This window comes from Loxodonta africana, chromosome 3 (genome assembly GCF_030014295.1).
Source record: "Loxodonta africana isolate mLoxAfr1 chromosome 3, mLoxAfr1.hap2, whole genome shotgun sequence".
NCBI classification, from domain to species: Eukaryota; Metazoa; Chordata; class Mammalia; order Proboscidea; family Elephantidae; genus Loxodonta; species Loxodonta africana.
This window is the reverse complement of record NC_087344.1, coordinates 47,434,614-47,449,206: the sequence shown is the minus strand read 5'-3', so window position 1 is coordinate 47,449,206 and position 14,593 is coordinate 47,434,614. Positions and strand designations below refer to the sequence as shown.

The 14,593-nt window shown below is 41.7% G+C and overlaps 1 protein-coding gene across 16 annotated transcripts in view; it reads right to left on the bottom strand.

Moving 5' to 3' along the window:
• VPS13D (vacuolar protein sorting 13 homolog D) overlaps nucleotides 1–14,593 on the bottom strand; it is a 273,955-nt gene that overhangs the window by 90,189 nt on the left and 169,173 nt on the right. Inside the window, exon 67 of one of the 16 annotated variants that reach the window (XM_064281305.1) lies at nucleotides 8,378–9,371. The exons of 13 other annotated variants lie outside the window; for them this stretch is intronic. In XM_064281305.1, coding sequence (XP_064137375.1) covers nucleotides 9,084–9,371 — 288 coding nt within the window. In that variant the 3' untranslated portion in view covers nucleotides 8,378–9,083. 2 more of the 16 variants (XM_064281308.1, XM_064281307.1) reach the window with 2 other exon arrangements.

Below are 14,593 nucleotides of genomic sequence, written 5' to 3'. Positions count from 1 at the left end.
ACAGTCTGGCTGGATTGGGAATCTATCGGCTACAAACAGGCCATGATTTGGATTTTAACTCTAATTATATAAAAAGCAAGTCAGATTCCCCTCTCTTCCATCCCCTCTTGTTTGTTTTTGTCTCCTCTGTGAAAGGTGTAACTGTTCTGCCCACATACAAAAAAAAAAAAAAAAGATATACCTGTAACAAAATAATTGTTACCATTTTATATATGCAGATGATGGTCATATCATGACAACAATCCTGGACTTAAGAAAAAAGTGAAAACTTCAGTTAGGTCTCTTCCCCTTTCAATTCACTTACAACTGGCAAGAGGAAAAGGGGAAACAGAGGGATGTAAAATGGTGGGCCAGTCTTTTCCAGAACAGACCCATTCACTGAGTGGTGTGTTTTCTTGTCCCCTGTGCCCCAGCCAGCCCCAAGCTCTGGTGTGACTGGGCCACCTCAAGTCCTGTTGCTTCACACTCCTATGCTCCCTCCTGGTTGGGCTGCTTCTCCTGGCCTCCCGCCTTTGCCTTGTCTACGTGGCAGATACCTCCTTATACTTCAAGACTCAGCACAGGCACTCTTTCCTGCCTGCAGACTTTCCTTGCCTGGGCAGACAAGTCTGCCCCTTCTCTGGTGCCCCCAGTGGGCCTGCAGAGACTTCTGTCCTGGCACCTGGGTCACTTTGTTGCACACATTTGTTTACAGGACCATCTCCCCTGCTGGACTATGACCCTAAAAGACCTTGTTTTATTCTTGTTTGTTTCCCCCACACCTAGCACAGAGCCTGGCATTTTCAGTTGTCCACATAGAGTCATACACTTAATGTGTAGATACAAGAAATAACAGGTTTATTAACATGAGGTTATACTTTTTTAGTATAAATTTCTATATTTAGTCAGCTCTGTGTATGTCCAGAAGATCCCTGCACTCGACTAACCTAAAGGTTGGTGGTTTGAACCCACCCAGGGATGCTGTGGAAGGAAGGCCTGGCAATCTGCTTCCACAAAGATTACAGCTGAGAAGACCCTGTGGAGCAGTTCTACTCTGTAACACATGGAGTGGCCATGAGTAGCAATTGACTCGACGGCAACAGGTTAAGTGACCTGAATAGGGTTAGGACAATTTACTGGTTCCTGGCAACACCCTTTGGCTTGGATGGTATAGAATCTACGAAAGAGCTAATTATACAACAGAGGTTACTACAGGAAATGACTTTAAACTGTGACTCAGATTCTCTGCACCCCCTTGAGAATACAACCTTACATGGTTAATTTCTGCAAACGTGATACTGCAGAGGGGTCTAAGAATAAAGCCTACTGAGAGTCGAGAGAGTGCAACTGTTGCATTGGGGTTAAGGGCACAGGCTGTGAGTCAGAGAATCTAGGCTCCTACCCTGGCTCTCTGTAACCTTAGGCAAGTTACTTAACTTCTCTGTGCCTCAATTTTTCTTGTTTATAAACAAGGACTAGCACTTCATGAGAACTGTTGTTGGGTGCTGCCGAGTCGGTTCAAACTCAGTGACCCTATGTACAAAAGAATGAAACACTGCCCGGTCCTGTGTCATCCTCACAATTGTTGCTATGCTTGAGCCCATTGTTGCAGCCACTGTGTCAATCCACCTTGTTGAGGGTCTTCCTCTTTTTCACTGACTCTACTTAAAGTGAGGATTAAAAAAACCAATTCATACAAAGACTCAGAATAGTGCTTGGCACATGGTGAAGGAGTCAATAAATATTAGCTGGTAACATTTTTAAAGATACATATGCAACTAGTAGTTTGAATTCAAAATTCCCTTCAGTTGTGCAAGTTTTCTGTACAGCAATACTGAGGAATTAAAAGAAATGCAATTAGCACATTTAAAACTTACAGTAAGAATACACTAACATGTTCCAGGTGGTCAAGCTAATTTCTCCATTGTAACTATGCATTTCACAAACTGCACAACAGTGGACAAGCCTCCTGGTCAGCTGTGACCACAGATTATGGGAGACAAAACCCAAGGAAACACAAAATTAACATTGTTGTTATTCCTTATCAGAACACAGACAAAGCCAGATACACCGCCAGTCCAGAATGAAGGAAACAGGTTGTTGGCTTTGAATTGGAATTTCCTAGGATTGTTACCATGTAGTACAAGGTTAATCTTTGCACACAGCCAAGCTTATGTGAAATGTATCAGAAATGATGTAACAAAGGCTTTGGTTTCTGTGCAAACAAAACTACTTTTAAAAAATGTATCAGTTGCCACACAGATTAAGGAAATACCACAGATTTAAAAGTACTCCAGGCCTATAAATAATCTACTTTACTGCTTGTTTGGGGTGGGAGTGGGGGGTATACGCGCTAAACAATCAAACAAAAGAGCCAGTAAATCAAACATTTCTAGGTGAATTTTTCTCTGAAATGGGTGTGACCGTCAGATGAATTATGTAGTATGCATTATCTCCAAGATAGTACAAACTTCATCTGACCTTTCAAACCATACCACCACCCTCCACCACTACCTTCTTGGCCACTAATCCTTACCAGCACTTATTATACATTAACTTCTTTAACTCTCCCAGCAGCACCCCCACAGCAAGTAGATTTTCCAAGCAAAAGGGGAACCCCTAGAACACACCACAAGTAGGTACTTTTGCCTAGATGTGTTGCAGTTGGGGAAAAGTACAAACTTCAAGCAGCTGACTTACAGTATTTCAAGAACAGGATGTTTCCAGGGAAAACCTGGCAAAATGGATCTTTGGTGGTATATGTAAATCCCTAAAAGTAGCAGCTAAAACCAATATAGTATCAGTCAGAATGACAGGCAATTTAAGATTAGAAATAACCAAATGCTCAGACTCTTTGTTTTTTTCCATTTTGGGGGAAAAAGAGAGGGATAAGGAATGTGCTAGAAATTTGGGGAATGCTTTCCAAACCTCTCTCCATACACAACAGACTTTCTGCTCCTCTTTGTAAAAGGCCTTTAATTAGCTCACATCCTATGCTGACCGGGGCTCCCTAATCCATTCCGACACCGGCCTGGCGGCCGGGCACAGGGTCTAAGTACAGCCTGATTAGCTGGGGATCCTGGCAGAGCCCCTGCTGCTCTTATCTCCGCAGATGCCTGACGAGCTTGGTATCTTCCCTCCAAGCCCTCCTGGGAAGCTACCCCAGCAGGTGCCCATTGGCAATAGTTTTGTGTTACAGGCCTGAATGAATGATCCCTGCAGGAGCTGCCGACTGTTTTCACAGACACAGAAGGCAGTCAAAAGTCCACCGCGTGAACTTGGAATGACCCCAGCTGCAGAGTCACTGGCGGGTTCATCGGGAGGGCAGGCACGCTTTATTAAACAACTAATACTCTTCACAGATAACTTTCCGAAACAGCAAAAGTGTTAACTCTTTGCGATCTTGCTCTGACAAAACACTCCAGACGTGGAGGGGCTCCACTGCGTGACTTAGGGTTTGAACCCAAATGAGGAATTTGAGACAGAAAGATGTTGCAATCAGGGACTAAGATTTCATCTGGCCTGGAGAAGGGTCAGTACTCAGGAACCATTTGGCTTGCTGTTTTGTTAAAGTGTTCCAGATTAGAGTAAAAAGGCAAAGAGCAAAGGTTTCAAGCACCTACTCTAGTGAAGACGGCACAGGTAGGGAGTCAGCCTGACCAGGGCAGCCTTTGGGCAGGCTGGCCCCAGGGCAACGTCAAAAATGCACGGGCCCAGGCTGCACTGCTGGCTCTGCCCACGCCTGCCCACCAACTCAGGTACTCAGGGACCCTCCGGAGCCTTACTCTTCATGTCAGGAGAGAAAAGGGTGACTGGGCTGTGAGGATCCAACTGTGCAAACTCTTGTCACCTATCAGGGTTAGCATGGAAGTCATTTCCCTGGCAGCAGCCAGAGGCCATGCAGTTAGTTCCTTTTTGAAGGAGGACTCAGAAACGGCACGAAGTTCAGATCAAAGTGTTCTTATAATCAAGCACAAAGCCATCAAGTTCATTCAGGCTTGCTGGACCACTGAACACATTCATACGTGCAGTATGCACTGAGAGAGAGGTATGGCAAGTAGCCATTTCTTCCCTAGGGTCGGAATCAGTGTGATTTATTTTTTTTAAACCCACATAGACTTTAAAAGAAACCCAAGGACAATTATAATAATATCTAGATAAACATATGGGGAAATATTGCAAATTCATTTTAATCAACAAAGTTACATTAATTTTGGCCTCAACCAAAGACCACATGTCTATCAACATTTTATCTCTATCTCCTTTCACCATCTGCCCTCTAAATCTAATTACAAAGCAGTTCCCTGAATTTTTTAGGGGTGGGGCAGGGGGAGAAGGGAGTCTTGTTTTGTTCTCAGATGGGATGCAGTTCAGCCTGGGTTTGCTGGTTGAATAAGATATTGCTGAAGGACCAGGGACGTGAGGTACGTGAAAACAGCCATACTTCCCACCCCATTTAGGTGAGTTGACCCTTACACAATATAGACTGGTTCAGCTCAATAAATACTTGAAGGCTTTCTACCTACCAGGCACTGTGCTTGGGGATAAAAATACCAAGATGAATATGACTAGTCTGTTGTCCTCAAGGAGCTCAGTCTAGTGTGAGAGACAGACTTACAAACAGATAAAATCAACATAACGAATGCTAGAAAAATGTACACAGTATCAAGGCTCTGGCACCACTGGTTTTTTCTCCCCTGCCTCTAACAGGACAAGAAGCAGATTCCCACAAGTGGCTGACCCAGGCTCAAAGGCAATATTTTGACGGTCTAAGGCATGTGAGATTATGGTAGCAACAATCATCTTAATACCCATATGTGGAAGCTAATTGTTTATCATCTCTCTAGCTCCTTAGAGAGGAGTGGTAGAGTGAAGAGTACCAGATTTGTAGTCAAGAAGGCTTGAGTTTTAGAGCTGGTTGTGCAACTATTTAGCTATGTGAAGCTTACTAGGTCTCAGTTTCTCCAACGGTAATTTGGAAGGTTAAAACTGGTCTTAAAGTTCTTGCCCAGATCTGCTCTCTTAAGAGTTTCTACTAAAATATCAGGGATTGTGTTGAGGGTCCAAGTCTGGGAAGAGCTGGCTCTGGCATGTTCAGCTGAAGTAAGTGAGAACAGTTTTAGGTTTGAGACATCTCTTAGGAAGAATACAAGATGGACTTGAATGGAAAGGCAGGGGTTAGCAAGTTTAAGTTACCACATGAAATATTATTAGAACTAGGCTTCTCACAGAACTTAATTTTTTTTCCAATGATTTGTCAACATTCTCTTTACTTGCATTCTGGTTGTTCTGTTTCCAGTACTCTAGTATCCCTGCCCCTTTATTTCTCAACTTTGCTACAGAGTAATTGTCGATCTTTTGGTCTCATATAGATGGTTTTTTAATGGAGCACCATACTCATGGGTAATACCTTTATTTTTGTGTGCCAATTTCATTAAAAGGTGACCTCAGGGAATAGTTTCAGTTGAAGATGTAAAGAGTATCTCAGGGAGACAGTCTCAGAGTCCTCTAGACTCAACTAGACTTCTTAAGGATCGGAGCTCTGTTCTGTGTTTTTCTCCCATTCTAATCAGGGTCTATCTATTGTGGCCCCATTCAGAACGGTTGGTAGTGGTAGTCAGACACCATCCGGTTCTTTTGATCTCAGAGTAGATGAGGCCGTGACTCGTGTAGGCTACTAGCTTATAGACAAGTCTCTTCTCTGAGACTTTGGTTTCCTTCTTTCTCTTTTGCTCCTGATGAGTAGAGACCAACAGTTGCATCTTAGACAGCTGCTCGCAAGCTTTTAAGACCCCAGAAGCTACTCGCATCCCTAGGGTGTAGAATATGAATTTCGTGAAGTATATTATGCCAACTGACTCAGTTGTCCCATAAGACTAAGGTCCTAAACCTTTGAATCCAGAAAACCAATCTCAAAAGGTGAGAACTTAATTTTATTTTAATAAAACTAAAGTTAGCTTAACCACTGTGCCACCAGAGCTCTTCAATTTGTCTTGCTGATCTATTTTTAAACAACCATTTTGTAGCAATCCTAAGACTTAACTTGCTGATGCTATTGGACACAAAATCCAAAAGATAGGTAACATTTTCAAAACACAGGCTGTTGAATTTATCTGGCTTTGCCCCTTTAGGAGTCCCTGGGTGGCACAAAAAGGAACCCTGGTGGCGCAGTCGTTATGTGCTCAGCTGTTAATCGAAAGGCAGGTAGTTGAAACTCAAGGGCTATCCCACGGTAGAAAGACGTAGCAATCTGCTTCTGTAAAAATTACAACCTTGGTACCCTACGGGGCAGTCTATTCTGTCCTATAGGGTCATTATGAGTCGGAGTTGACTCAATGGACAGCAACGGGTTTGTTTTAGCTTTTGTTTATTTGGGTGGCACAAACAGTTAAGTGCTTGGGTGCTCAATGAAAGGTGTGCGGTTCAAACCCATCCAGAGGCCTGGCAATCTGCGTCTCAAAGGTCACAGCCATGAAAACCCTATGGAGCACAGTTCTACTATGCATAACATGGGGTCGCCATGAGTTGAAAACGACTCATTGGCAACTTTTTTTTTCTTGCCCCTTTTGCTTGTTTCTCAGTGATTGTGTGACTGCAGATTTGCTTGTCCAGTTGGGATTTTAGAACCAACCATTCACACAACCCATCGTGGGTGCCAGGAAAGTGAGGGTCTCCCTTGGAAGTAAGATTTTTCACAGCTGTCTCCCAATCCCAGAATGTTCCATGCACCTCCTCTGAGAAGGCTTAGTCTGGAGGGAAAAAGAGTGGGCTTAGGAGTGGGCACTAACCCTTGTTCCAACACTGACCACATGGTCTTGGCAAAACCATTTAACCCGTGTGACTTAATTCCCTCACTAAAAAGGAAGTGATTATCACACATGCCCTGTGGCCCCACTGCAACGATGCAAGATTAAACCGTCTTGTGACATGCAAGTGCTTTAATTCCTGAGGGTAGGAAAGGTCTTTCTAGAGCAGAAATGTGGTCTATGGGAAAGAACCTGGGCTGTAAAAGAGCCCTGGGCTCCCATCCTCTTCTATAAGTTCCTAGTTTGACTCTCCAGAAGTCAATTACCTTCACTGTGACTCAATTTCTTTACCTGTCAAATGGGGATAATACTTGCACTCTTCCATGTATAAGTTTGTGAAGATCAAACAATAACAGGAGCATGTTAAAGGTCAAATTTCTATACTACAAGGAGCCATTAGTACCTCTTCTTTTACAACTAACTTTGGCAATATTCTTCTCAATTTTTAAATTGCCAGTAAAGAGAAAACAATCCCTCTGGCCACACTGTCCTGCTTTGACACATTACAGTGACAACAAGGCTGAAACAACCGGCTGTGTTTGGAGATGTACTCTGCTTAATTTGCATTTCAGTGAAAGCACCGAAAGTTACTGCTTTCAAACCAAAGTGTTATTATATAAATTCAAATTCACAGCTTGCAGGGAACGTTTACTTAAGTATTTTTCTCTAATAAAGCAAACAGACATTTCCCATACATGCTATTTTAATTCGTTAGATTCAGAGGGGCTGGGTTTTCCCTTCTTTCCTCTGTAATGGTTTCCCAAGGCTTCCTGATGCCATAAGCCGAGCCTGGGCCTGCTCCAGAAATAGATGCCTGGCCTCATTAGATCCAGGTCAGTATCTAAGAAGCTCCCACTATATGTCAGAGCTGCAGCAGGTACAAGCGACAGAGGAGAGGATGAGAAGAAATAGGACCCGGAAGGTCAACGTCCTTTTCTTCTCTATATTTCTACAGCATGATCTCATGTGCCTAACTAGGAAACTTCCTTGTTCTTCAGAATGGAACAGGCGGGCCTCCCCTGTGGTGTTTAGTAGAAAAGAATAAGCCACATTCCCATCTCCTGTTCGAGGTAAGCATGGTGTAACTTTGCTATATTATTTACTGACCAACTGTGCCTCCAAGTTACCACTTTGGACATGGAGAGGAAGCCCTCTTCTGGTGAACCTCCCTTAAGAGCTAGCCCCGGACTTGCCATCGTCTGGCTATGAGGAAACCCAGGGAAACACCAGACTCTCACCCACTTCTGCAGGTACCTCTTTTTTTCTTCTGTGGTCTCTTTTATGAGTGATCCCTCCTGCCCTCCATCACACAGAAAATATTTAATGTAATACCATGATATAAGCCTAATTTTTTTTCTCCCTACCACTCTCCACACCACAAAAACTCTGCTCCAAGAATTGTTCCCATCATACATTGTTTCTTTGTGAGTTCCCAAATATATGATTCCCAAATATCCTCCATAAACAGTCCCACGTGGTTAATGAATGACTCAATAAACCTCAAAAAGAGAAAGATACCCTTTTCTCCACCTCTGTTCTCTGGACACCCCTGCCCCCCCCACCCTCCCCCCCCCGGAAGGACATGTTAAAAAAGCTTATAGACAACAATGACAGGAGATAACCCAAGTCTGATATGTTCTAGAAGTCAGGAAACATAGGAAGAAAACCCAAGCTCTATTACTTTGTTTGACTGTTTTAGGCAAGTCATTTATTTCCACTGTGCCTCAGTTTCTTCATCCACAAAATGGTAGTAGTGATAATAATAACTGCCTGGTTTCAGGTTTATAGAAAAGATCAAGATACACAAATGCTTTATCAACACTAAAAAGTAAGACAAATATAAAGTACTAGTAGTATTATTCCAACGAGGGAGTGATTAAACTCTAATAAATTAATCTTATTTCTCCTTCCCTCTAAGAAGTAAACCATAGAACAAGTCAATAGAACTAACCCTAAAACTTTCAGGAACAACACACTATCCCCAGTGATTTCCATCTGGCTTCCTACCTTGAGTAATGGATTCACTAGGCATCTGAAAGCCAATCTGCTAATAGAATTTAGAGGGACAAAAAACTCTACAAAATCTAAGAAGCCAACCAGGAAGAGGTCATGGCAAGAAAAGGACTACTGGGAAGAATTTGTTTATTTTCTGAAGTCATTTGATAGTAGGAAGGCCAACTCCCCCTAATTTCATATACTCTGTGTTGAAAACCAAATATTTTTATGTGGCATCCTAATTGTTCACCCAAAAAAAAAACAAAACCACTGCCATCGAGTCGATTCCAATTCATAGTGACCTTATAGGACACAGCAGAGCTGCCCCATAGGATTTCCCAGGAGCAGCTGGTGGATTCGAACTGCCGACCTTTTGGTTAGCAGCCAAGCTCTTTGCATTATTATTTTCAAATGGCATCCTAATTGATGACGAATGGTTAAAGTAGCAATGTTCAGGAAATAGCTTAAAGAAATTACAATTACACATATACATGTAGAGGAAGATGGCTCTTGGGAAAGTGTGAAGATTACCGTTAACACTCTGGTCGACTCCCCATGGAGCAGGCGAGAAGGCCCAGGTGCTGCAAACCCCTGTTTGAATCGGAACATCATACAGCTGGATCAGGCACTTCAGGTGTCTGAGAAAGTACAGTCAGTTTAGCCAAATGCTCTCGTTATACACTTTCTTTTTAGATAAAGCAAACTCTTTCAATTCTTTTCTCCCATTTTAACCCTTTTATATTAGATTAGGGAATGTCAGTAACTAAAGATTAATTCAGAAAACCTAGAAATTACAGGTGGAAAATTTCAAGGCCCACCACAGAGAAGTTAAAATTTGAGACTGAATGGAAAACTGCTTGGGCTTTATTTTTAAGTGTTGTTTCCAATGGTTTGTCTTTCAGCATCTAAAAGCTACATGGGCGGGGGGCGGGGGGCAGTATAGGCTTTAGATTCAGGCAGATCCCCAAATTAACTTTTTCCAAAAAAAACTCCTGGCTCCAACATTCACTAAGAAACCTCAGGTGGGTTAACTGACCATTTTGAGTCTCATTTTCCTCATTTGTAAAATGAGGATAATACTTTCTTCATTAGATTGTTGAATACGAAAGATAAATGAGATAATATAAAGTCCCTAGCCCAGTATTTGACACACAGTAGTTACTCAACTGGGGCCCTGGTGGCGCAGCGGTTAAGTGTTTGGCTGCAAACCAAAAGGTCAGCAGTTTGAATCTATCAGCCCTTCCTTGGAAACCCTATGGGGCAGTTCTACTCTGTCATATAGGACCACTATGAGTCAGAATCGATTTGACGGCAATGGGTTGGCTGGTTGGTTGATTTTAGTTATTCAATTGGTTGGAACCCGCGAGTTGCTCTATGGCAGAAAGGTGTAGCAGTCTGCTTCTGTAAAGATTTACAGCCTTAGAAACCCTATGGGGGTAGTTCTGCTCTGTCCTATAGGGTCACTATGAGTTGCGATCGACTCAATGCCAGTGGTTTTGGTTAGTTGTTCAATAGTAACTACAGGAAACCCTGGTGGTGTAGTAGTTAAGAGCTATGGCTGCTAACCATCAGGTGCTCCTTGAGAACCCTACAGGGGCAGTTCTACTCTGTCCTACGGGGTCGCTATGAGTCGGAATCGACTAGATGGCAACAGATTTGGGTTTGGTTTACGTTACCTACATAACCAAAAAATTCCCTCCTTCTCTAAGAAAACACTTTGATTTAACTTTTCTTCAAAATGAAGAGAGATTTATAGAGATAATTACTATAGGAGAGAAAGAACTAAAGGAAAATAGAAAGGACCTTATCAACAGAATGTCTTGGCTTTTTACCACCAAGAGCTAGAATTTGGTTTGTCCTTCAGATGTTTATAAAAATGGGTTACAGTTCATCTCACCTTTTTGAGAAAGGCCACAAGCTGATATGAAGAATATTGAAATGCAGAAAAGGGATGTCTTAGCTCAGCCCTGGGGGAGGCCAGCCAACCTAGGAAGGCTTGAACATGTTATTCTTTTAGTAACCATGTTTACACTAGGCTAGAAAACCACTACTCTTTGGGGGACACAAATATATTCTGTCTTTTCAATTTAGTAACTGAACATACTTTCCCACCACATATACTGCAGTTTTGGAAGACAAAGTGAATTCCTCTGAAACATAAGATGTTCAGGTCTAAGCAGATAACTTAAAGACCTGACTTTTAACTAAAATACTATTAGGAGATGAAAACAAGTTTTAAACTTTCCCAGTCTTCCTGGCCCCAAAATAGGACTGCAGTGATGATATTGCCCCCTGCTACTTTACTTCTGGCAGCTGGGCTGCTTAGGGTGGAAGGAAGGAGAGAAGTTCAACCCCATTCACCTGGCTCAACCCCATTTAATAAAGCTGCTGAAAGGGCAGGTGGTGACTAGCTGTGAATACTGGCCACCCAATTAATTCTCAAGTCATCACCCCCGCTCCCCCAGTACAAACTTCTGATCATCACAGATACTTGAGATTTGCCCAAGTTACAATGGGTCATTGATGGGTCATTCTGCATCTAAAATTTGCCTCTAACCAAAGATAGCTAAGACTAAGAATATTGTTTTAGTATTCAAGGTTATCAGAGGAAAATAAAACAAAAACTGGTGCCAAGAATTTGAATCATATCTCTATATCAAACAACTTGAAGGTACCTCCTCTTAGCTGGAAAATAAATCCCGCGGGTGACTTATTTAGAATCAAAGTCTTTTTGAAAATAGAAAACCTACATTCTCCAAGGGATAGATCACTGTCTGAAGTGAATTTTATTTAATCTAAAGTTGTGTGCCAACTTAAATACACAAAAACCCAAGGCCTGTAAGAAGGCATTCACCTAGTACTTGCTTATAGGTACATGGAAAAGCTATTATGGGGATAATCAGCTCAACTATAAAATGGAGCGGTCATACATAATGACAAAAACAGATACGAGCCATAAATTGCTTTTTCCCCTTCAGAATTCAGGCAGGCACTCACTGAGTGCGTTCTTTTGTGTGAAGATAAAACTTTCGCCTTGAATAAACAGTGCTTTTAGTCTTGTTTCAGACTTATAAATACACTGCCCGTAAAACACACACAAACAAATGCTGTTTCTTAAACAAAAGGCAGATGGACCCCACCGACCTCAGCAAGGTCACGGTCTGGTCTATATGATAGGAGGGTGGCTAATGGCAGGGCTGGCTGAGCATCTCTGGGTGCAGGGACAGGGAAGGCAGCTTCCACTGGATTGATATGTCCCAGATCTGGTTTCCTGGGCACAAAAGGCTGGTGAAAGGTTCTTTGGAAGGGAAGTGGCTTATGCACACACTGCTGTCCCAAATAGAGGCCAAAGAACTGGAACAAAATATCATCTAAAGTCCTAGCTAGGTTTTCCACTGCACTATCTCAACGGTCTGCATTTCTTGCGCCTCTCTCTTTCTCTCAGGCTCCTTGTGTCTCTGTGTGTTTGTATTCTCACTTTCTCTTTATCTCTCTTGTATTTATCTCCAGACGGTTTCCCTAAAAGCTATCAAAGTTCATTCTGAGGCCAGATGGGGCTTTTGGTTTATTTTTTGTTTTTCTTGTTATTTTAATTTTTTCATATATAGAGGAATGTCTAGGAAAAATCTAGTAGTTAGAGCTATCTCAAAAATGGAACTAAAACTGAGAACTGAGAAGCTAGTGTTTCTGGCTCTGCAGTTATACGCTGGCTGACCTAGAGGAAGCTGCCTTACCTCTCTGGGCCTCGAATTCTTCATTTATATAATGGTGCTAATAATGCCTATCCTATCTACTGACCAGGTTATTTGATGATTAAATGAGATCACGTGAATAAAACTATGTTTGAAATCACCAAGGTTCTCATTGCCCATAAAGGAGGTGGTGATGGTTGTGACCAAAACTAACACAAGAATGACTACGATCATTACTCTTTCCCAAGGGCCTGCTCTGTGACACAGGTGAATTGATGGCAGTCATCTTACCGGCTAACAAAGTGATGTCAAATAACGTTGTTGTTGTTAGGTGCTGTCAAATCGGTTCCTGCCCATAGTGACCCCAGGTACAACAGAATGAAATACCGCCCAGTCTTGAAACATCCCCACAATCATTGCCATGTTTGAGCCCATTACTGCAGCCACACTGTCAATTCATCTTGTTGAGGGTCTTCCTCTTTTGATGTCAAATAATAAGCTCTGGTAAGAAGCTAGTAGTAATTACTTTTTTTTTTATATTCTGTTGTGCCTGGAATAAAGCTTTACACACACAAAGGAAAAACATCATGCAGGGGGAAAAGCATGGACTTTAGAATTAGCTGTACGGATTCATTTCAAATCCACCCCTACTATTTCTAGCTGGGTGGTCTTGAAATTTTTACTTCTCTAATTTCTGGATTTGCAAAACTGAGATAATGTATATAAAAGGTCTATTACAAGGCTTGACAAACAGCAGGTATGCAATAAATGTATATATATTAGTATGCATTCCATAATGAGTCAGGATGTTTTGAACCTGTTCCTATACCTTCGTCTTACTAACGCCGCTTGTCCCAAGAAGTAACATAAATCTAACAGGTTTTTCTCCAATTCATAACAAACATAACTGATGTAAAATAATAAAACAATGGTTAAAACACAGAACAAAATTTATTAACTAAAAACTAACAGAAGAATCGTTATCTTCTTGAAAAAAATTTAGATTTGCAGAATTTGACCCAGGATCTTGGGGCTTGGTAGAAATAAATGCAACGAAGCAAAAGAGAAAGGAAAAAAACCCTACCATATAATTATAAAAGTTATCAGTAAAATTAACATGTAGCAAATAATGAACAATAAATCCAAATTTCCAGAAACGGTGACTGATCTTGACAAAAATAACTTCAGCTGAAAATGGGAAAATTATTAAGATATTTGTATTCATAAACATAGAGTCAAAATATGCCTGGGATCAAAAAGGCACCCAGAATCAAAAGCCTCCGATGCCGACTTGGTAAAGAGACAAAATAAGAGATGGGAAGTAGGACAGAACAGAGCAGAGGTTCCATTAGTGATGATCAAATGTGGCCCTCTCCTTTGCTGGAAGAAATTATGTTGTTGGATTTCTTCCCTTAGGAAGCCCAGGTGACAGCTGTGCACAACAGTGAGTTCCTACAGGGGCAGAAACAGAATGGGACCATTTGCGCTCTTGTTACCATGCGAGGTTTTCTTAGTTTGAAGGAACTTTTATTCTTTTGAGAACAGCTATATAATTTTCTTTTAAGTATATGAAAATATTGTATAGTAATCACAGATATAAGGGAAAATATTATATAATAATCACAGATATAAGGGAAATTAGAGTGTATATAAAAGAAAGAGAATTTGTTCAATAGGAGATCTCCCCAAAGCTCTGGATTTGAAAGAGGTCAAAGGGCTTTGTAGATATTCAAGTGAGAAACAACTACAAGTCTTTTTTTTTTTTGCCATTCATGCTCCAGAGAGAAAGTTGTTTCTCTGACATAGTTTTGGAATTTGAAATGCTGTCCTTTTTTAAAGACCTCACAGTCCTAGATAGGATTCCCTGAGCTATGATCCCAGAAACAGCATCAGATTTTTGAGGATACACTTAGGGCTAGAGTCACTCTGCCAAGATCCAGGCAGGGGAACACGGGACTGATGCTCCCAACTTGGCGATAATCTCTCAATTGTATCACCCTAGATCTGGACTCCATGAACTGATTTCTGGGGACTGGAGGATATCAGACAGTGGTTAAACACTTGCCTGCTAACTGAAAGGCCCAGTTTGAACCCACCAGCCACACCCCAGGAAAAAGATGT